This window comes from Harpia harpyja, chromosome 18 (assembly GCF_026419915.1).
Source record: "Harpia harpyja isolate bHarHar1 chromosome 18, bHarHar1 primary haplotype, whole genome shotgun sequence".
Lineage (NCBI taxonomy): Eukaryota > Metazoa > Chordata > Aves > Accipitriformes > Accipitridae > Harpia > Harpia harpyja.
Window position 1 is genome coordinate 16,619,738 of NC_068957.1, and position 21,873 is coordinate 16,641,610.

A 21,873-nucleotide genomic window follows, 5' to 3' on the forward strand; every position below is an offset into this window, starting at 1 on the left:
ACAAGCCCTCTGTAATGTGAATTTAATGTAAGGCAACAGCAGGCTCTCTCTCTCTCCTCTAAGCTAACCTTTGATTTCATTGATTAAGAATCTAATCCATGAATCTGTGTTTTCACAAGAGTGAAAATCCTGTAGTTACATTATCCAGTTCAGTGGGGCTTGTCCTCCTAGACACTTGGGTGCTTTGAGAATAATATCTGCCTACCAAATCCTGAAGAACTGAAGTAAGCATGTTGTCATCTGTGAAGCATGAAAGGTCATGGGGCAAAAAAGAAAACCACATCAACAGGTAGGCTTAACCTTATCAGACTTCCTCCCATGAGAACAACCATCTTGTGAGACATGGGTGGGAGCTGCTGTCATACCTGCAAAAGTGCTCTGCTTTACTTCAGGACAGTGTCAGTTCTGCTGATGCCACTGAAGCTAGGGAAGTTTTTGTCTCTGGAAGGAGAGATGGCTGTCTGCAAGAATTCACTGTCCTTCTGTAAGAAAACCCCAACTAGCCATCACTGTTCTACCTTTGAGGAAAGATGTGGAAAGCTTGGGAAGGTAGTGGGGGTGCTGGCCAAGACTTCATTCCTCCATGTGGAAAAGTGGCTCAAGAGTGACATGGAGTTCCAGAATAAATATCAATTAGAGCTTCTTTTAGACCAGACCACACTGCAGCCTGTTCTGCTTACAGTTGTCTCGTCTGTGATCAGCACACTTCTGAATACTGTGACAGAGCCAGGTCCCTAAATCAGCTAGTTCTTCATGCCTACTAGGTCAAGTAGGTCAGTCTTGCTTCTGGGCTTGGCCAACATTTGCCTATGAAAGCATCCCCTTCAGAACAGGACTTCAGCCCTGTTCCTGCCGCCTTGTCTTCAAGGTGAAGACAAAGCATTGTTCTGGCAGCAAGAGCTCTGTAATGGATCTAGTGTCATACACACACATTTACACAAGGCATTCAGAAAAGAGAATTGGAAAGCCCCAGACCACTCCTCAGCCTGCCGTGGGCACAACCTCAACTCCTGGTTGCCCAAGGAGCAGGAGATCCACACAGCTGCCCTTGTAGCTCCTTGCTTTTGCTGTCTGGAAACAGATATTCAAGAACAGTAGCGCAGTTCAGAAATTTTGAAACGGTGAGAGATTCTTATATTGGCTGATTTAAGTGCAGTGCTTCATGTTGTAGAGCTTACTGCGAAATAGATTTATTTGAACGATGGTGACCCCTTCATACTGTTTTCCAGTTGGCCTAGCATAGCTGTACAAGGAAAAAAGCATCATGGAGATTTTACCACTTTTTTCTTCTGCCTTTTCACACAGACTTGTCCTGTAAAATACTGGGCTGAGACCAGGCAGCAATGTCATTTTGACCTCAAGTGGGATGTCCAGCAGCTGTGTATATCATCCTCTTAATTGCTGTCGTCTTTGTCCGAGCTAGATGCTCATGGGAGTTGTGTGAGATCTTAATAATCCCCTTGTGCGGCAGTTACTGTAAATGATCTTTAAAGACTTCAAGCAGAGGAAGATAAATAGGGGAGTACTCATAAGCTGGATTCTGCTTCATTACCATACAGCTCTACTTCTTAAACCAAATGCTGTACTTTCATACCATCACTCCCATCTGCTTAGTTGTAATCTGTAATGCAGAAAAGAGGGCCAGCACGAAGAAGAGCCTTGCCAGTAGTTCAAGGGAGATGATCTTTCCCCTTTCCTCAGCACCGATGAGGCCACAGCTCTGTGGCCTCATGAGTGTGCAGTGCTGGCTTCCCCAGTATGAGAGAGACATGGATGTACTGGAGAGAGTCCAGCAAAGGGCTGCGCAGATGATGAAGAGCTGGGAGCATCTGACACGTGGGGAGAGCCTGAGAGAGCTGGGGCTGTTCAGCCTGGAGAAGAGGCAGCTCAGGAGGGGATCTTACCCATGTGTGTAAATTCCTGACAGGGTAAAGACAACTGATGCACACACTTCTTGGTGGTATCCAGTGGAAGGACAAGAGGCAATGAGCACAAATGAAATATAGGAAATTCCATTTAAATATGAGGAAAAAGTGGGTTGGCTTTTTTTTTTTCCTGTCAGGGTGGTCAAACACTAGAACAGACCCAAGCCTCTGCCCCTTGAAGTGTTCTCTGGTGGGCTCAATTTACCAGAAGTTGTTCTTGCACCAGGGAAAGTGTGTCTTTGCAATGCTTTGCTCACTAGGGTTAGGGATGGATGTCTCACAGGCAGTGAGCCAGCTGAGGCAGTGCTGTTGCTGCTGTGTATGACCATGTTCATGAAGTGTTGGTGCAGGCAGCAGCTCTGCAGTAGCTGTTGGTACTCTCCACTTGGACAGTGAGCCCAGTAGGGTCCTGCTCGCCCTTGCCAACAACCGTGTCTTGGCCCCTCTCCCTTCCACTGTCTGGGTGTACAGAATACTTGAAGTGATTAGGGAAGGTTTTATCCCTGTCCAGTTCTCTGTGGCAGAAGAAAAAAAAAAAAGCCTCTTAAAAAAAAAATTAAGAAGGGCAAATTTAGAGACATGCTGGAGTAGCTGTCCATCTAATTTGTAGTTCTGTATCTGAAAATAGTTAACACCAGGTGTTTGAGAAGCAACATGTCTCTCAGTTTCATTTTCTTAAATCAGATTTTATGACAAGGTATCTTATTTTCCAGGAACTAAACCTTGGGAGAACTTTTATTTGTTGTACTTCAACAAAATACAAAAATCTAGTGGCCACTGGGGCAATATTGTCCCTTTAAGTCTTATAGCTATGCTAAGGACAGTGTGGTATGTCAAAGGAATTCACCATTACTGGTGGTACCTCCTAGTGCTACTTCACCGACCCTTATTGCATGGAGGAGTTTACCCGTGGTCCCTGCAGACCCTTGTATGCTTTTCCAGGAAGGTGAATGCTGGCGGGAGCTCACAGGATGCACCAGCAGCCATGGACACAGTGTGGCTGCTGCAGCTCGCATCTGCAGGAGCAGCCCTGGCTTGAGGTGCAGTAGTGTTTGATCCTGTTGAGTGCTCACCCGGATGGTGCCCTTCTGGGAAAGGCGGTGCTTGGACTTGGCATTCCTCCCATCTTTGAGGAGCTGTGCCCATGTAATCCTGGGTAAGTCAGCAGAGGGCAGCCCTTTAAGGGCAAGGACGTTGTAGCCCTGAATTAAGCATCAGTTTACTGCTGCACAGCTGGAGCATGCTCCCTTCACAGGTGTAGAGAAGCCAACAATAAGTAGCTGCTTATTTACAGCCCCATTGACAGCTCTAGTGGTAAGTGACACGAGTCAGTAGGCAGGACAGATGGCACGTAGGGAGTAACAGCAGTAGCTGTGAGTCCGAATGCTGCTCTTGCCATATCCAGCCTTGCATGGTGTTTATAACTGTCCTGGTGCTACAACTGGACTTCTGGGCTCACCAGAAGTGCTGGCTGGCTGCATGTATAACTAAGGAGCAATGTCTGGTCAGATTACCCAAATACATAGTTTTTCCCTTGCTTTGACAGGGGTCATGAGCTACACAAAAAGCATTACTTAAGAAGTTCTTCACTTGTGGAACTGGAGCAGTCTGTGTCTTGGCTTTCTCATCAAGAGTGGTGAATGTGCAGATGTGATTATCAGGCCACTTTTTTTTTTTTAATATATCTTGAAGTATTTAAAATACATTAAAACATCACAGCTGTATCTCAAAGGAATTTTCAAGCTGGGAAACTGAAGAGGTAATGGCATTTATAATCTTTTCCTCCCCAGCAAAAAGGCATGTCTGGATCTGGGTTACTGAGTCCTGCAGGTTTGCTGGAGGAACGCAGGCCCCTATCCAGTGGAGTGAAGGAGGAATCTCCTGCTTAAGGTTAATCACATAGTTAAGTGTTTTTCTGGGATAGGCCCATTTGCAGGTGATAAAAAGGCCCACAGATAACCACTGAAGGCAGTGCAAAACAGGATTATTGTCTAATCATATTAAGTGCCTTTTTTTTCGATGGCTTGTGAGAAATGAAATCCTAAGCCTGCCACTAACCCTTCAACTTGTTTGGGATGTTTTCAGAGCTGGTCCAGGAGTCCCCTATATATGGTTCCAGATCTTATATCAGTGTGAGCTGCAGACTGATAGATGTTAGCCAAAAAAAATTTGATTGTTCCTTAATGCGTCCTCTGTGCTATGGTGTTACTGGTAAGTGGGAAGGATTCCACTATCAGTCTAATACAATGTCTTCTGCAAATTTTGTTTTCTTGTAGCATGTGCTGTCCACTAGGCCTGGGGAGGAGGTGGCATGCAATACCTTCCAGTGTGTTTCCTCACCAGTCACTGCACGCTGGTGCTGCTGCTCACCCTCTGATCAGCCAGGCAGGTGTGGATGCCCCAATGGCTTGGGAAGCAAACCCCGGGTGGTCTGAATGATGTGGTTAAGAATTTAACTTTTTAGAAAGTTGTGTAAAGATGCATATGTCTCCTTTTGCGGTTATCTTGGGTTGCTGTTTTCTCTGGGAACACTAAGATTTCTGGGGTGAAAGGATTGTCTGTAGTACGGCATCATCCTTCCCTTCCTTTCAAATCTCCTCCTTGGCTGCTGGCTGAAATAACCTGCACAGCTCTTTGCCCACACCCTGATATTGTGGGTTTTTACCATCAACACACATAATGCAAAACACTGAAATTTCCACTGTTTTTCTAGTGTCACGTCATTAATTCCGTGCTTGCTGTAAGAATGGTTCAGTTTTTACAAGTTGATAGTCAAAGTCAAAAGCTGTTACAGGCTGGTTGTTTTGGATCAGCCAGGAGTTCCCTCTTGCCTGTGAACTCCGTGTTGTTTCAGCAGATCGTTTTCCTCTCCCTTTTCTCCTTTTTCTCCCTTTTCTCCTTTTTCTCCCTTTTCTCCTTTTTCTTATGTTTTATTGAAGTTTCCTTTTGGGTTGGGTGGGTCATAAAGCCTGGCCAGTAGCAGAGCACATTTCTGTTGAATTTGATTCTTTCCTCAGAAAGAGGAATTCCCTGACTGAACTTGGTGAGTAGAGGGTGACAGACAAAGGAAGTGGGAAGAGCTGCCTGTCCTAAATACAGTCTCAGCCTACAGCAAAGACACTTTCTCTCCTCAGAGAATCTGGTGTTCATTGCTGTTCCTGGGCTTCCAATAAACGCATGTGCCTGGGAAAAGGGCAGTCAATCCATCAGCTGTAGCCCATCAACTGGAGAGCCTGGAGCTCAGGGCTCTTGGTTGAATCTGCTAAAGGCAAAAGAGAAGCTGCAGTTGTGTACGTGGGAAGAAAATGGAAGCGATTTCAATGATGCTTATGTTTTGGAAAGGCCTGGGATGAAAATGACGTCGGGGACCTCAAGGCTTTAGTCTCAACGAAGAGGTGAAAATGTTAGTACTGTTGAGTCTGTGAGTTCCCTATGGCAGGCTGAATTCAAGAAAGCAGACTGGTTATCTGAGGCAGTGCAGTTCCTCAGCACCTCCAGAATGCCCCTGCATGTTCTTGGGTGCCTTTCTTATGCTGATAAACAATTACTGGCCTTTCTTCCCTGTGAAAAAGGAGATGAAACCACAATCCTTGCAACCTTGGGTTTGTCTTGTCACAGTGGTGCTGTGGCTGCTGTTGTCTTGCCTTAGTACTCCTTGTGCCTGAGACTCTTATTCTGATGTTTGGTCTTCCTGAGAGGGAGTCACAGTCTTCTGCATGTTGTTTTCATGTGATGTGTCCTTCCCATTGCTTCTATTTTCCTTTTGTTTTCATGCTTAGCTCGAAAAAACAGCCTCACTGTTCACTGGTCTTCCATGCCTGCTTAGCTCAGTTGAGTGGGATGCTGATGGGCAGCTGATCAGATGCAGCCCCTCACTGGCACCAAACCAAGCTCATAACCTTAGTAGGAACTTTTTGCTTCTGACTGGATAAACAAGGAGTGGGTGCTCTAGGGATGATTTTATTTCTTGTCAAGTGACCCGTCACAGCGCTATTCTCAGCCCCTTGGCAAACACTCTGGTTCTTGGAGATGTTCCTAATGTAGCAGACTGAAGGCAGAAATGGCACTGCCATAAGTGTTGGCCTCTGATCATTTGTCTTGTGCTGGCTTGTGTTCTCCTGCAGTGCCCAGCCTGCTCTGAGGAACCGCAGGGGCCAGGGGCTCTCCCGAGCAGGCAGGATGAATAAGGCTACCCCATTCTGTGACAGGCATCGTTGTGTTACCTGTCTTCTTGCAGCCAGGCAAATGAGACTTAATAATTTTACTTACCAGTATAGCCATAGCCCAGTTCATCGCAGTGCAGTCACTGGAGCTGTGTGGTGTAATGATCTAAAGTTGTTGGTAAAATCCCTGCAAGAATGTGCATGGGTGTGGGGGTAAGGAAGTGAACCTCAGTGTGCTGCAGCTGGAATCATGCGTCACAATGTTTTTTTGCTTCCTTATTTAGACAGATTTGGAAAAGCTTTGTGAAAATGCTAATTCTCTGGCTCAAACTCTCTTTTTTTTCTGTCCCTCATCTAGTAGATATTTGATAATTAACAGTAAACTTTTAGATTTGTTTTGCCTCTGGTGTAAAAAATCAGAGCAGTGTTTAATATGAAATGGTATCTGCTGCCCCTTCAGTGAACTGCTAAAAAGCAGAACAATAACTGACTTGCATGCTTTGGAAGTCACAAATAACATTTTGAACAGTTTGGATCATAATAGCTGTATTCATTACCCCCTACAGATTGGCTCTCGTAATCGAAACAATTTCTCTATATGTTGTGTGACTTACGGCATGCCTATAATTCCAATGAGGTCTTTGTAGATAGTATTTAACCAGCCATATGGCACAATATGTGGAAAATCCTTAAGAGTATGACTACATGGCAACTCTGTCCAGTGCGGTATCTTGCTGCAAAGACAGAGCACACAATGAAGTAAGTCAAAATATTTAAAAGTAAGGCTTTAACGTACAAAACATGAAGGATCAATGGCTCGCTCTACATCTATTATAATTTCAAAATCACCATCCTTAAAAACAGTGCACAATGACAAAGTAACAAGGACTAGGAATTAACTTCAGTCCTGAGGGACCTTCCTTCCGCTTCCTTCCTTCTTGCCTTTGCAGCCGGGCAGGCACATGGGATCGTGGCCTTTCCTATAGCAAACCCTGCAGCCTGGGGATGCTCAGTAATAAGATCTTGTCCTGGATCCAGCTTAGCCTTACAGGAGCACGGCTAGTCTAGCAGGGACGCACCTTGGGCAGAGCTGCACGGAGACCGCCCCTCCAAACGCCCTGCTGCCCCGTATGAACCGAGCCGCCTCGGGCTAGTGTTGTGACAAATGTCCGGTAACTTCGTCCAGCGCCTGGCTGCCTTTGCGTGAGCCCCAGCACCAGCGGGCATCCAAACTGCTGCTGCTTCCCTGGAGCCCCTCCGAGGCGAGCATCCCCTGCGGCTGTGGTGGGGCCGGGGAGCACCTCCCCGGCGGCAGGCACGGTCTGGCAGCGCCAGGCTCTGGCACCGCACCAGCCCGGGGGGGCTGCTGGCTGTCTCCCGCAGAGCCCCAGCCCGGGCTTTGTCTGCCGGAGCAGGATGGGTGTGCGGAGATGGGGGGGGGGGGGGGGGGCAGCCGGCCCCGGGGCGGCACCTGCAGCGGGGACAAAGCGGGGCCGGGCCGGGGGCCGGGGGCCGGGGCGGGCCGAGCAGGGGCCCTCCCCGTTCCCGTCCCCGCCCCCGGCCCGGCCCCGCCGCGCCCGCCCGCCGGCAGGGAGGCGGCAGCCCGCGGTTCGGCGCGGCCCCGCAGCGCTCGGCGCGGACCATGTCGCCATGTCGGAAGTGAGGAAGTTCACGAAGCGGCTCAGCAAGCCGGGCACGGCCGCCGAGCTGCGGCAGAGCGTCTCGGAGGCGGTGCGCAGCTCCTTCGTCCTGGTGAGCGCGGCTCCGGGGGAAAGCCGCGGGCGGGAGCCCCGGCCCGGCCCGGCCCGGCCCGGCGCGGCGGTACCTTGGGCAGCTCCCGGCGGGGGCCGCGGCCGGCCCGCGGTGAGCGGCGGCAGTGCGCTGGGCGGGCAGCGGGGGAGCAGAGGGGCAGAGTCGGGCAGGGGATGCGCGGAGCGGGGGAAGAGGAGGAGGAAGGGGCTGGAGAAGGGGCAGAGCGGGGGATGCGCGGGGCACGGCCGGGCAGGGGTTGGGAGGCGCTGGGCGAGGGATGGGCAGGGCGCGGCCGAGCAAGGCAGGGGATGGGGAAGGGCAGAATGGCCCCGTTGGGTTCCCCTCGGCGTGCGTTGTGTCACGCCATCCCGCCCTCCACCCCGCTTGCCGCCCGCCGCCGCCGTGCCCGTCTGAGCGCGGTGCGGAGGTGTGAGGATCGCAGGAACCGGCACTTCTGCCGCCCGCGGTTAGGTAGTGCTTGCGCGGTGGGAGCGGGAGTTAGGGAGGATCTGTCCGTGCAGGGCACTGAGCAAACAGGTAACGGAGCTCACCCTGCACAGGGTGCAGGCAAGGTAAAACGGGCGAATAAATAGGGCGGGACTGCAAGGCACGGCCTGGCAAGGTGAGAGGGAGGCACGGGCATTGGCGTAAGCCGCGGGTCCGACGTGTCCCAGGAATCACGCTCAAATGTCTGGGACGAAAGTCACGTGCTTTATCAGATGCATTTCATCCCTGCGTGTGGGATGCTGCAGCAGGTTGTCTTTGTTGTGCTCACAGCTGTGCAAACGTGAACTGCTGTATCCTGGGTGGATGCTGGGGGTCACTTCAAAGCTTCCCTGGGCTCTGTTGGATGTATTTCACTGTTGCTCCTTGAATTACTCTAGCGTGTAATCAACTTTGACCTTGACTTTGATGGAAGGTTAGTCAATGGGATATGGAGAAAGTGCAGTGCAAGTTCAGTGAATAATTCCCATTGGTCCTCTACTGTCAGATTAAACGGCATGTGCTGTTAAATAAATGGAGGGGTTTAAATGATTCTTCTAAAAACAGAGTTTTCTTGTAAATTTACTGATTTCTAAAGCTGAAAAAAGCCATGGAGATGATCCAGTCTGATTTCCTAGTGCAATGGCTTATTGCTTCCTATGTGCAGTTGTTCAGGGATCCTTACGGGCTCCCATGTGATTGTCTGTCTTTCTTTCATCAACAATACATAGGGACAAATGCTTTGTACAAGCTGATGGAACCTCTCATTAAAAATGAAATTGTTTGTATAGGACCTGAAGAGCTTTGGTATCCTACAGGCAAATGGTTACTCAGTGCCTGTGCCAGGTGCCTTCTGTCAGAAAGGGAAGGGATGGGTGGGACTGCAGATGAAAATAAGTAAAACCTTGACAGCAACCCAAAGGAGCCGGCAGAGTCCAGCATCCATCAGCAGCCGCTCTCTTTCTGATCCTGACTAGGGTTTCATTGCTCACACCATCCCTGCCAACTTCTCTCTCTTTCTGACAGGCAAATCCCCTAGAGCTGCTGTGCTGCTTAGTGTGTTTGCAGCCAAGCTCAGGAGGAGGGTGAGGGCAGGTGTCTCTGACTCCTAGGTCTTGGCAGAGCTTCCCGCTTTCAACAGTTCAGCAGCAAGGGATAAATCCCAGCACTTCTGCATCTCTAGGAAGAGCCGTAAGACGCTGCAGCATTCAGAGGGCGGGGAAGGAGGTGGCATAAGCTTATAGGCCTGTCTCAGATGGCACTTCATCCGCCCTCAGTGATTAAAGGATGAGGTTCGTGCTTTCTGGGTTGCTCCAAGAAAAAGACGGTTCCTCTCCATCTACTAGGTCATCATCCTTGCGAGGAAGGGATGTCTACGTGCAGGTGTGCTGGCTGTCGGGAGGGTGGAGAGCGGCATCCTGGGAAACAATGGTGGGGAGTAGTGGCGAGAGGATGAGACCGAAAAGCCTTAGTTTCTGATCCTGCTCCCAAGGTGAGGCTCAGCCTTGGCGCTGATGAGCTGGGCAGCTACCAAGCGTGATGTGAGCCCATGTCCTACCTGTCTGCCCCCTCCTTGCCACGGGCAGAGTGGGGGAGACCGAAGGCCCCAGCATCAGGTGTGTGCCAGCAGGCTGCAGTCCCAGCTCTGCCTCACCCTGGGGCAGTGCCGAGCTCACCGGTGCCCCTGGGAGGCAGGGGGTGGTTGATGGGTACGTGGGGAGCAGGGCCTGGTGCTTGGTAAGTAGATGGAGCAGGCTGGCCGCGTGCGGTGCGGTGCGGTGTGTCCCAGGGTGCGGGGAGCTGGGGCTTTCTGGCAGTCTGAAGCAGACTGGAATCACCCTGGGGACCTTGCTTGGCAGGATCCCATCCCCTTCCTGCAGCCTGGATGCAGCAGGTGTTGTTAAGTCAATAAAAGCACGTGAATAGTTTAATACTCCCCGAGCCCCTGGGGATACCCTGCCTGTCCCTCAATGATCCTGTCAGGTACCTTGGCTGTCTGCTTGCCTTGGGGCAATTGTAGCTGAAACCACGGGTATCTGTGGTGGTGAGAATGGATGAGATGAAGGGGTGGGGAGCAGAGCTAGTGCTGCAGGTACCGGAGCACGCAACTTCATCCGCAGGAGGAGTGGGCTCTGTAGGGCTCTTTCAATGCATAGACTGAGCTCGGCATTTTGGGCATTCAAGGCACTCCCTCAAGACAAGACACTGTCTGGAGTAAGAAGCCATTTGTAGTCAGTGAATGAAATACTAGTAAACGAAAACGTCTCAGTGAGGAAAGCTTTTAATGTCATGGAAGCGGTCAGCTTGTACAGAGCCATAATTTGTGCGTTAAAGGAGACACATCTCCAGCCAGCAGCGCTGTGCTCCTGCGCGGCCAGCCTGAGCAAGTGTGATGTCTGGTATGATGCAGCTCCAAAACTGCCGTTCTGCAGGTGCAGTGAAGCTCATGTCATCTTATTTCTGTTCCTGATTTTCCGTTTATGCTTGTCTAGAGCTAGGAGAATATTTACGCTTCTCTTTGGTTTGCAAAGCTGGAGTGAAGTTGGTGGGAATTTGGTCAGTGACTTCTGGCAGGCCTCTGCTCCTTTGTGCTTGTGAAAGGGAAGCGTAGCATGTGGTGGTGGCTGGACATCGGCAGCAAAGGGAGGTTGTCCCTTTCCGAGGTGTCCTGGGGTACCCGTGTCCCACAAATTGCCCTTTGGACCAGCTGCTAGGATGCAGCCAGTGCTGCTCCTGTCATGGTATAAGCGGAGCTGTAATCTGGAGCTGTAGCAGTAAAAGTAAGCTTAGGCTGTGGTGGGGAGCTCAGAGGCACTTCAGGCCCCGTGGATGGGGAAGGATGAAGTGCAGCTTTCACTTGGGCCTCTTTTGTTTCCTCTTATAATGCTGGTGTTCCCGGCGTCCCAGCTGTCCTTCTGGTCTTGCATCACGTTCACAGATGGGCTGTGTAAAGGAGGTCTTGGCGAGGAAAACGAGTTCAGCGGGAATCCCTTGAAAGCACGCACAGCCCTGCGGAGCGGAGTTGGGAGCGCTGAGGGGGCCACGGGCAGCCAGGGCGTGTGGGAACCCTGGTTCTCTCTGTGCACTTTTCTTTGCAAAGCTGTAGGGCAGATTGTATCAATTTCAGCTTTGAATGGTCCCTTATGTACACTACTGATTATAACTTACGGATGGAGTTTTGGCAGAATAACTGACAAACAAGGTCACTGTTTAAATAAACAGACAAATTTCACAAAAGTTGGCAGGTGGGATAAATGACACGCTAAAAGATGAAGGAAAATTTTCAGATTAGGTTAGAGAGAGGAACAGTCCAAGCCTAAGTGTGATAACTTAAACCATTTTTAACCAAGAGATCACCTGCAGCTTAAACCTTGGGGCTCCAACAGTAAAGTACTGTGTTAGAAGTGCAACTTCAGAGCCAGAGTACGAAGTGCTGGTGATATCTGGGAGAGACATCTAGGCTAGACCTCAAGGAGAGCAGCCAGGGACCTTTGGCAGTGGATAGACACGGGTGATCTTGGCTCAGACCTTCAGTGCAATCTCCCTCCTCCCATCCTCTCCACGCTGAGGATGTTGCTGATTATTAATGGGAAAGTCGTGCAGGAGGCAGGAGAAACCTGCACCGCGGCACTGGCCAACACGGGACCTGGGCAGCCACAGGAACGTTGCAGGACGGAGCTCAGGCCTTGCTGGCAGGATGCACACGCGTGCTCTGGTGTGCGGTCCCCTGCTCTGCACCTCTCCTTCACCCCATCTTTGCTTTCCCCCTGAAAGCGCTGTGGGGCATTGCAGAGTTGAGCAGTTTAAGAGCACGCACGCGTGTGAGTGAGATCTGTAATCTTGGGCCTTGTGGCACTGCCAGGAAAACAGCAAGGACCCTACCTTCTGCCTCAGGACCCGAATCAGCTGCACGTGGTCACTTGTTTCCCTGTGTGGATGTAAGGCCAAGGCTGAGCTGGAGCCTCCCCGCGCCTCCCCTCTCTCTGGGAGTGGTGTGCTCGGCAGCGGCTGAGCCCCTGCAAGGAGACAGCTGTGTCTCAAGCCAGTTGCAAGTTTTCCAAAGGTGTCATTCTCTGTGTCGTGACAGAGAAATAAAACGTGTGGGAGACGTGAGATCAGAAGAGCAAGCACTTGACAAAACCCAGACAATCCATTTTCCCACAGTGCTGCCAAAACTAGTCATCTGGTGGCAATTTTAAGTGTCCCACAATTACTCTGATTTTCTTTAGATCATTTCTGTACAGATTAACTGAAGATACATTTACTGCTTCACCATACAGATTTACAAAGGATGCAGACCCACAGCATCTTATCTGAGAAGAAGCAGCTGCAAAGGGTTTGCCCACATTGAGTATCAGCCAGCCCCGTGGTGCATCCCCGGGCACCCCAAGGCGCAGCTTGGTGGCACCCAGGCACACTCCCAGCTCTCGGCCACACATACGCCAGCACATGAACTCCCAGCAACTGCAGTGTGGGAGAACCTTTGCCTGCAAACAACTGCATCGATTCTTGCCATAGAGAGGTATTCAAACTGAGTGTCTGCTCTCCTGTGTTACGTGGTGCTGTGGGACGTGCTCCCTGAAACCTCACCGTGAGATGGTGGGCAGCGTGCCAGGAGAAGATGGGTTTTGTTTGATCCTGGCTGGGCTGGGCTTGTATGGGTGGCTCAGTTTCAGGCAGATGCAAAAAGGAGATAAAAAGCTCCTTAACGGTGGTATTAAGAAGGTTTTGACTGGAGGCAAAAAGGCATTTTGTTCTTTCTGCAGTTTTTTTTCACCTTAAACTATATTATTAGTGTCTGAATTTATACTCATGCAGAGGAAATCAGCTTTCTGCATAGAATCCTCTTTTAATAAGCTGAATTCACTTTGATCAATGTGAAGACTGTTTATATGCAGCGTTTGTAGTGATCTTGATGCTCGAGAGAGACACAGAATATATGCATGTTCCCCCTCGGGTGTAGTCAGTATGCTGTGTTTGCATAATTTACATAGAAAAAGAGACGTATATGAGACAAGGGAGGAAATTCTGCCCCTGCTTAAGTGGGTGGGAGTTTTGCTGCCAGTTCAGCCAGGGCAGGTTTTGCCCACTGCGGTGGGATGCCTCCGGAGTGGGCCACCGCAGCTCGCTCGGGTGACTTCTGTGGAAGTGCTTATGGAGAGATTATTGCTCACAGGGGCTTATTCAAGAAAACACTTAAATGCATTCTTAAAATTAATCACATGCTTTCTCGAATTGGGGCTTGTGTGCTGTAGGAGGCTGAATTTAGCTCAGCACTGGCTGAGTGCCATGGCATGGCCCTGGGCAGCGTGTGCCATGAAAATGGCCTGGTTTGCTCCCACCTGAGCACACACCGGTTGTGCAGTGGGTGAAGAGAACCATTTCATGGAGAGGAGCAAGGCCCCGAGTACACTGTGTAGCTATTTGGGGCCACTTAGCAAATCTCCGGCATGTCTCCTACCAATACCCAGTCCTGAAGAGATGAAGCAATACCTTCCTCCCCCATGCACACCTGTGCGCTGAGGAATGGGTACTATAGGATGAGCTGTAGTCAATGCATCCATTTCTTAAGGTTTTTGGAGGCTACGACAAGCTTTAGATAGGCACTAAATCTTATCCTTCCCAGGGCACCATTTAAATATATGTGTCCTCCTGCCCATTATAAGAAAGCTCTAGGAAGAGACCAAAGCATCCAGCCCTTACACTTGCTGGGCAAGGCTGGGAGTGGTTTGTTCTGTGCCAGGGGCAGTGTCATGAAAATGCAGGTGTCCCTGCATTGACAGCATCTGCCCTGACCTGCCACCGTCGATGCAGTGAAACGGCTGGAACAGATGGTTGTTGGTGGTGCCTGCAGCTAATGCCAGCAATGCGGCTGGGGATTTGGTGCAGTCAAAATCCGGTGAGGGGATGGCTCTCAGGCTTTGTTTCAGCCTTTGCTGCTATCTGGAGATACTTGCGGAGACCCCTCCCAGGACCAGGAGCATTTAAACCTAGACTACCTGCTGTAGTGCATATCGTAGCATCCTTTTATATATGCAGCTTGGTGGCTCTTATAGCATTTCACTTAGCCCTTTCCACCCTGATTTATTATTTCTAATGATGCAAAATTACACAAAGCTTTTGACATTTCTGTGGCCTGAGAATGCAAGTCACAGTCACACACAGTAGCTGAACAGCAGCCAGGCTTGGGGCACACGTGTGCTTAGCTTCCCTGGTTAATTGGCCTCCTCATTCCTGTTCTGTCCAAGGAAGAAAAGGGTAGTTTCATATGCCTTTGTGGCCATTGCTGTCATCTCAGAAATGCTGGAGTATGTTTCCCTGCCACCAGCTCCCTCCATCTCTTTCATTCCCTTAAAAAGTACAAATCAAAGTTCTGCCTTGCCGGCTCCTCTTTCCTTCAGCACAGCCCTGACTTATCTTTACAGCTTTTCCCTGCCTCCTGCTGCTTCTCTAATGGGGTCGGCTCTGCTCGTTCCTGACCCCCTTCTCACCCCTCTCTCTTTTCTTGCTGAAATGCAATTTTCTCTCTCCCCTATTAATATCTCCTGCCAGGGGGCTGTCCCTGGGGAGCGGTTGCGGCTGGAAGAAGACCCTGCCTGTTTCGGTCCAGAGCGCTCCCTGCTCCCTCATCCTGCTCCTGGCTCCGTGCTGGGTGACAACCCCGCTGCAGCCCGGCCCCTTGTCCCCAGAGCGGGGACACTGCACGGGTGCAGCCAGAAAGACGACATCTCCCCTGTGCAGTATTAGGACCTGGTCACGTCAAAGCGCCGTACGTCGCTTTCTGTAACAGCCATATATATATATAACTGTACTTGGGTAGCGGTCGGGAGCCTGGGATGTGGGTTGGAGCTGCACTGCAGTGTCTGTGCGTGGAGCAGGGCGCATCTCCCAGCAGGTCTGGAGGAAGCCACAGCTCAGGATGGCGGCTGGCTCCGTGCCTGCCAGGGCTCTGCCAGCCTGCCAAACCCGTGGCTCTGCGGCTCGGCCCTCGTGGACACAGGGTTAGCTGGAGCGGGGACTCCAGGGAAGCGTTGTGCCAGCAGGAAAGGGGTGGAGGGGCTGGGTTTATGGTAGAGGCAGGCAGGAAAGGCACGGTCAGGAGAGGAGAAAGGACCCTCCATCTCTTGGAGGGAGATGATGGTACTGGCTGGGGCAGGCCGAATGCTCACAAAGCTGGTTTTCAGGGAGGCAAACCCAGCTGCCAACAGACAGCCCGCTTTCCGTGGCAGTTTGGGGCTCCAGGAAAGTTGCACTAGACTCAGACAGGTTTCCTCGCAGTTCTGCCTTTTCTTCTGTGCCCGGGGAGCCCTAAGCACTCCCTTGTCCTTTTGCATAAAGCTGGAGCCTGCGTGGATGTCTTCATCTGGGGGAACCTTTGAGGTGCATTTTGACTGCGGGTGGGTTGAAGCATTGCAGAGCCCATCCATTGCAGAGCCTGTCCACAGGCCCTCCTGCACTTGCTGGGAAGAAAAGAGTTTAACTTTGCAGCCGCTGCAGCCATCTGCACCAGTGCCCGATGCCTGCAGCCCGAAGACGGAACATAGATGTAGGCTGAGACAAAACAACTTCCTGGGCTGGTTAAACCACCACTGACATCTCTGGGGTTTGACTTCACTGCTGGGGGTGTTCACTGTATTGCTAAGGCAACCCAAAACCGTCTTGCGACTTCCTGCTCCATATTTCCCTGGCAGCGTTGCTCTATGGGCTTGGGCAAGTCGCTTCACCGTTGCCCGGCTCTGTTTGTGCCCCGGCGAAGCCGAGGAGCGTTTCGCCTGCTCGCCTTCGGGGAGTGGCTGCGCAGTTGGCTTGGCCCACGCACAAGTGGTTTCTTGAGTGAAAAACAAGAGTTTTTAAGAGCAGGCAGGAAAGGGAGGAGTTCTGCTTATGTGCAATTAATTGCTTTAAGATGTTCTGAAGCTGGCTATTCTGGAACTGGATGCTAAATATAAAACTGATGCTACATAAATAAATGATGAAATACCAGTGACATCTGAAAAGCGCTTTGGGATGCTCCAGTTAAGAACTGACATAAATAACATGTATTATTGTCATTGTAATTACTATTTTCCATTTTTAGCATGCCTGGGCTTACAGAATGTTTTGAGAAGTCATACCCGGCAGAAATTCAGCTGTCCCATAGAAACCAGTACCCTTTTGCCAATTTCTATTAATGCTATTATTTTCAGAGGAGAAAATCAACGCTGTGCCATGTTTTCATCTCTCTCATGCTCTGCGGCAGATGCTCAGCTGGATGCAGGTGCAGCTCCACTGACGTAGAGCTACGCTGATCTCTCCCTCTGCTCCTCGTGCAGAAGGGCTGGATTTGAGCAGGCAGGGACGTGCGGGGCTTCAGGTGGTGTGTCTGGGGACTGGAGATGCCATGGCAGTCTGCACTGAGCTGTCACTGGTGTCTCTCACACAGAAGCACTCGGTGATCCTGAGGAAGGTCAGGGCACAGGGGACAAGGGTACTGAAAACAATCTCAAATGCTTGCCCTAATTCCCTGCCCTGTGCAGGAGCAGTGCTGGATCACCTCAAGTGTGTGCTTATGCCAGAGATGGGGCATGCCCCCAGCTACCACTTGCCTCTGATGGTGCTTTTCCTATTGACTCTGCACTTATTCGGGGCACCATTTTCAGAGGTGATCTGTGAAGGTGAAGTGCATGTGGGCTGAAGCGGCAGCACTGCCTGGCAGCCTGGGCCGCTCACAGGTTGGCAGTAAACTCTCACTGCTTCATTGCAATGCAGCTTCTTTCTGACGGCTGTTTCCTTTGCTTAAGTGATTTTGCAAGAATCTCAAGCTTTCAGGAAAAAACAGCCTTCCTGGCCTTCATAGCTGCAGAACTGAGTTTCAAAATGTGATCTGCTAAAGGCTGTGAAGTGTGGAGTCCACTTTTAAGTAAATGGAAGGGAAGTGAAGAACCATACACTGATTATCCTGACTTCCTGTAATTTCTAAGCCAATTTGAAGGCATTTCAAGGCCTGAATTAGTTTTATTTGCCAGGCCTGATAATGACAGGTAAATGTTTGTATGTCTACACTGACATCAACTTTTGGACTGTTTCTTCAAGCCTTCTCCAAGCTGGTGTCTTGCATTGATGCTACACCACTCTCGGAGACAGCGCTGATAACTGCAAACACTTGCTTTGTCGCTAGAGAATTGGGAGGAGACATACAAGTAACAAAATACCCAGAACCCAGTCTGCCCTTCGTAGTGCTCAGGTGAGGTTTTGCTGCCACGCAGGGCCATCGATGCAGGAGGAGAGAGGTGTGGGTCAGTGAGATGCTTTTTGCACAGGACTTGAGTGGGGTGGAGGGAAGGGAGCACAGGAGGGGGGGCAGGCTCTTGCTCTGCGCTTTCAAATGCAAAGCGTGAGTCATTTCCACTGCAAGTGTTTTCTTGCAGGGTGCCAGGACTGTGCACCCATCCTCCTCTTCCCCGCCACATGGCTTTTTATTTCTCTGAGAGCTCCTGTCAGACGCAGCCGTCTCCATTTAACGCAGAGCAGCGGTCACGAGGGGTACAGCAGCCTTGTGCTGTCTGTGCTGTGTTTCAGAGCTGGAATGTGGCACAGACTGGCATATAACTCCTGTATGGAGGTGGGAGTGCGGGGACTCTCACCCAGACCCCTGTCTAATAAGACCCCTAGAACTGATGCACTTGCAGCTGTGTCTACTGCTGTCCAGCCTTTGGGTTCCCTTTGCCCCGTGTACCCATTTCTGGGTGTAAAACAGACAAAGCGAGTCCTGCAGCTTGCTGTGGGGGTGCTGGGGACTGGGGAAGGGAAAGCCTGCTTGCCTGGACCGCAGCTGGGGAAACATTTGTTTCCAGGGTATGGGATGAGTACTGCAGGGGAAAAAGGAGATGCTGGGATACACTGCTGAAGGCATCACTTAACAACTTCTCGGGGACCCCACGCTGACCGAGGAAGGATCTGTGTGCTGCTGGGAGAGGAGAGCCCTCAGAGGGCCGGCGTGCCACAGATCTCCTCCCATGTGTTGGTCTGGCCCGTGCAAGCCTGTGTCCTGCTTTCCTCTTTCTGGGCCACAGAGCATCCACGTGCATGCGCGTGCTGTGAGCATCCATGCAAGGCAGAGCTTCCAGCTTCACTCTGGGATGCAGGATTTGGGTGAGCAGGGAGTGGGGTGCAGGAGAGGCTGCCCTGCAGCAGGCAGTGCCTGCTGGGCAGGCTGGGGCTCTGGGAGCATCACACTGGAGCTGTCAGGAGTGCTGCTGTTTTGGAGGTTGCTCACCCGCTGCCCGCGGGAGGGCTGTGCAGAGCGTTGCTCTGAGCCGTGTTGGCACGCAATCCCTCCCTGTCAGGCCCCTTCTCCTCACCTCATCCCTCTTCCCTTCCTGGTTGCCCATGGAGCTCCTCTCTCCTGTCTGCAGTGCACACCCTCTCCGCCATCCACTCTTGGCCTCCCTGTCCCCTTCTGCCGCCTTTTGCAGCTACACAGCCCCAGCCTTTGCACAAGCTTCCCATGAGGTCGCCTCTGCGCTCGCCTACCTCCAGCATGGCCCCATCCCCAGGTGAGCAAAACCCGCATCCCCCATCCCACCTGCCCCTGCACCACCTTGGACCAGCTCCTGACACCCCTTCCCTCTCCCTGCTTCCCCTGCTCCTCCTCCTCCTCGGGAGGTTTTCCTCCCTTGGCATTTCACAAAGTGCTCAGTGTGTTTGTATGTCCGTCTTACAACCCGTCTCTCTCCCCTGTCCCAGGTGTAGACATTTCCCCTGTGGTCTCAAGCACAGCATTTTTGTGCCTTCAGCACAGCCAGGATTCCTGTCTGGGCATTCCTCTTGTATTTTTAAACTTCCTTCTCTCTGGCCAATGTAAAAATAGTTTTGGCCTGCTCATATCCAGCTTTATTGACTATTTTTCATCCTCGTGGTTTTACCACAGCCCATCTCTGCGCATCTTGCCCTGGGCCTTGCTGTTCCATCCAGCTGAGTGCTGGGTTTGCAGCAGGCTCATGGGCACAAGCTCCCCACCACCTGATGAGAGCTGCCTCATTCCCTCCCTTCTAACTGCCGCCCAAAATGTGGCTTTGCCGAGAAGCCCACAAACCTCTTGGCAGTGGCGAGGCTGCGTTGTGTTGTGACTGCTGCTATGCGTGCTGGCTCACACTGTCTCCCTCTTTGCCCTTTCCCCCCCCATTTCTGTTTCCACCTCTTCCCTCTCTCCTGTGCTTTTGAATGTAAAGTCTTTGGGCTGCAGACTTTATTCTGGCTTTGCACAGGGTTAAGGCAGTTCCAGGCACTGGATAGCCAAGCTCAGGGTTTCCCACTTTTCATTGTTCTTTCTCATGCCCAGGTTCCTGGAATGATGAATTATGTGTGAATCTCAGCTTTTTTAAATGAAGCTCTGTAGCCTTTCTGCAAACTTGAGTTAGAGCATGTAAATGGGATCAGATGGTAGTGCAGAAAAAGTGAGGAGTTACAAATGTTCTATTTAAAAAAAAAAAAAGCTCTCAAAGACTACACAGTTTGAGAGAGCCCTGACCCGAGATCTTTGAATCCAATCCCTGGTTTTGGAAAAGCTTTTCTATGGATAGAAATTCCTCTGTTCCATGTGCCTATACAGTTTGCCAAGTGGATTTTCTCATTTCCCAATTAAATTCTCCCATGTACTGTGAGGTTTCATGAGCAAAATAACAAATGGGGGGTTCTGTCCACTGTCTGCAAGGTATCCTCGCATTTCCAGGTTGTGCATTGCAGTGTGAAGTGGTCCCTCTCTGCCCTGGGCCGTTGCCAGTCTCAGAAGTGATGTGACTGTGACTAGTATGTCCAAAAGGTGGTTGTACACTTCTGGCTTTATCCCCCCTTTAGCTTTTAATCAGTTCCCCAGATTGACTTTGCTTCCTATTTTCTGTGTATTTCACCTACTTGGCCCTTTGGGTTTTGTTTTAAAATTTGGGCTTTGCTAGGCTTTCCTCATAAGTGCATTACAGCATTACAACAGATGAGGCAGTAAATAGATAGGCTGTAAAATTTTCGCTAAATTTTGGGGAACAGTTGTACAGTCTGAGACAATACATTTATATGTCCATGTGGTCCGTGCTATTTCCTCTTCTCTCTTTAGCTGCTGTAAAGAACCATCCCTTTTAATATTTGGATCACTTGTGTCTCTCTAGCTGCTTTGTGAGTGTGGATGCATGCACTGGGTAGAGCTTCATTTCTGAGGAAGTGAGAAAACACCGTGTCCTGGGTGCTGCCGAACCCGCAATTTTTTTTTTCAGTGGAAGACGCAGAGGAAGCGTTGCAGGGCTGGCTGCGTCGGGCGGAGATGAAGCAGTGTGCGCGTGTGTGCGCTGGCCGTTAGCGCTGTGAGAAGCGAAAGTCGAGCATGGTGCAGCTCTTGCACTGGGCTGGGGGTTGCTCTGGGCTTGGCTTCCGCCGTGCAATGGGAAACTCGTGCTGGCAGCCGACGTGGGGCTCGTGTCAACGCAAAGGGATGAGCAAATGGGGTAAAGCAGAGCCAAACCAGCCAGGGTTGCCATTTTCTTCCCTGGATGTTGTTTTAAATGAGAGCCAGCCTGAAAGGACTGAAAATACAAAGGCTTTCTGACAGTTTTCCTTTGGCCACTGTTTTAAAAAAATCCTCGAATGAAACATTTTCCCTTCACTTTCTGTACATTCACATCACTTGGATTATACCTGTTGTAATTCGGGGACAAAAAGATTTCAGGAAAACATTAATCATATACTTATAATAAAAACATTGACACGTTTGTGTTGTATACAAACGCAGGACACTAGAAGACAGGTAGCTACTGTTTTTCAGGCAATAAAAGTTTAAAATAGAAATGGCCTTTCCTGTACTTCCCCACATGAATATCTCCAGCTGTCATTGTGAACCTTTGTTTATAAAGCAAATATAAGGAATTTTTTAGGCTTTGCATATGGATACAGGAAGGAGACAATTTAATCTGACTACTTAAGATTCCCCCCCCTTGGTTAATGGGTAATTCCCTTGCTAAACCATTTCCTTCAAACTCTCTGTGGAGGTTTCTATCCAGTGGGGGGTTGCGCTCGGGCTGGCAGAGGGCAGCAGGACAAGCAGGGCACTGAGGATGAGGACCTTTACTTGGGGTTTTCCTTGTGCTGGGCTCTTTGTGCTTGCGCTTGGCCAAAGGCAGAGCCTTGCGTTGGTGTTTGTGGGCATGTTTCCGTTGAAGTCATTTCATTGAATTTCCTGTTAAAATGCCAGCTGACTTGCTTGCTCGTGGAGAGAGTCAATACTCAAATAGATAGGCTGTCATTTTGCCTGTGCTCAGGGGAGCAGCAGTCTCAGGGCAGAAGCAGAAGGACAGAGTGAAACGTGGTTTTGGGAACAGGCTGGTGTGCGGGGCTTGAACCAGTGGGGTTTTTTAAGAGAGGTGAGTGGGCTCATCTGGGAGGGTACGCTGCTCTCCTGTTATCTTTTGATTTAAATGGCGTTTGTTTATGTTTTTCCCCTATGAGGTCTTTCGCACAGGTCTTGATTTTTGTCCCAGTGCATTGGGCCGCGGTGTTTTGGGCTAGGAGCTGCTGCCGAGTGTGCT

The 21,873-nt window shown here is 50.6% G+C and overlaps 1 protein-coding gene across 5 annotated transcripts in view; it reads left to right on the plus strand.

Moving 5' to 3' along the window:
- Nucleotides 1-7,658: 7,658 nt before the first annotated feature.
- Nucleotides 7,659-21,873, plus strand: part of DOCK11 (dedicator of cytokinesis 11) — an 85,592-nt gene continuing 71,377 nt past the window's right edge. For all 5 annotated transcript variants that reach the window (XM_052813443.1, XM_052813446.1, XM_052813445.1 and 2 more), the window contains exon 1: nucleotides 7,659-7,840. In XM_052813443.1, coding sequence (XP_052669403.1) covers nucleotides 7,739-7,840 — 102 coding nt within the window. In that variant the 5' untranslated portion in view covers nucleotides 7,659-7,738. The remainder of the gene's footprint in view (nucleotides 7,841-21,873) is intronic.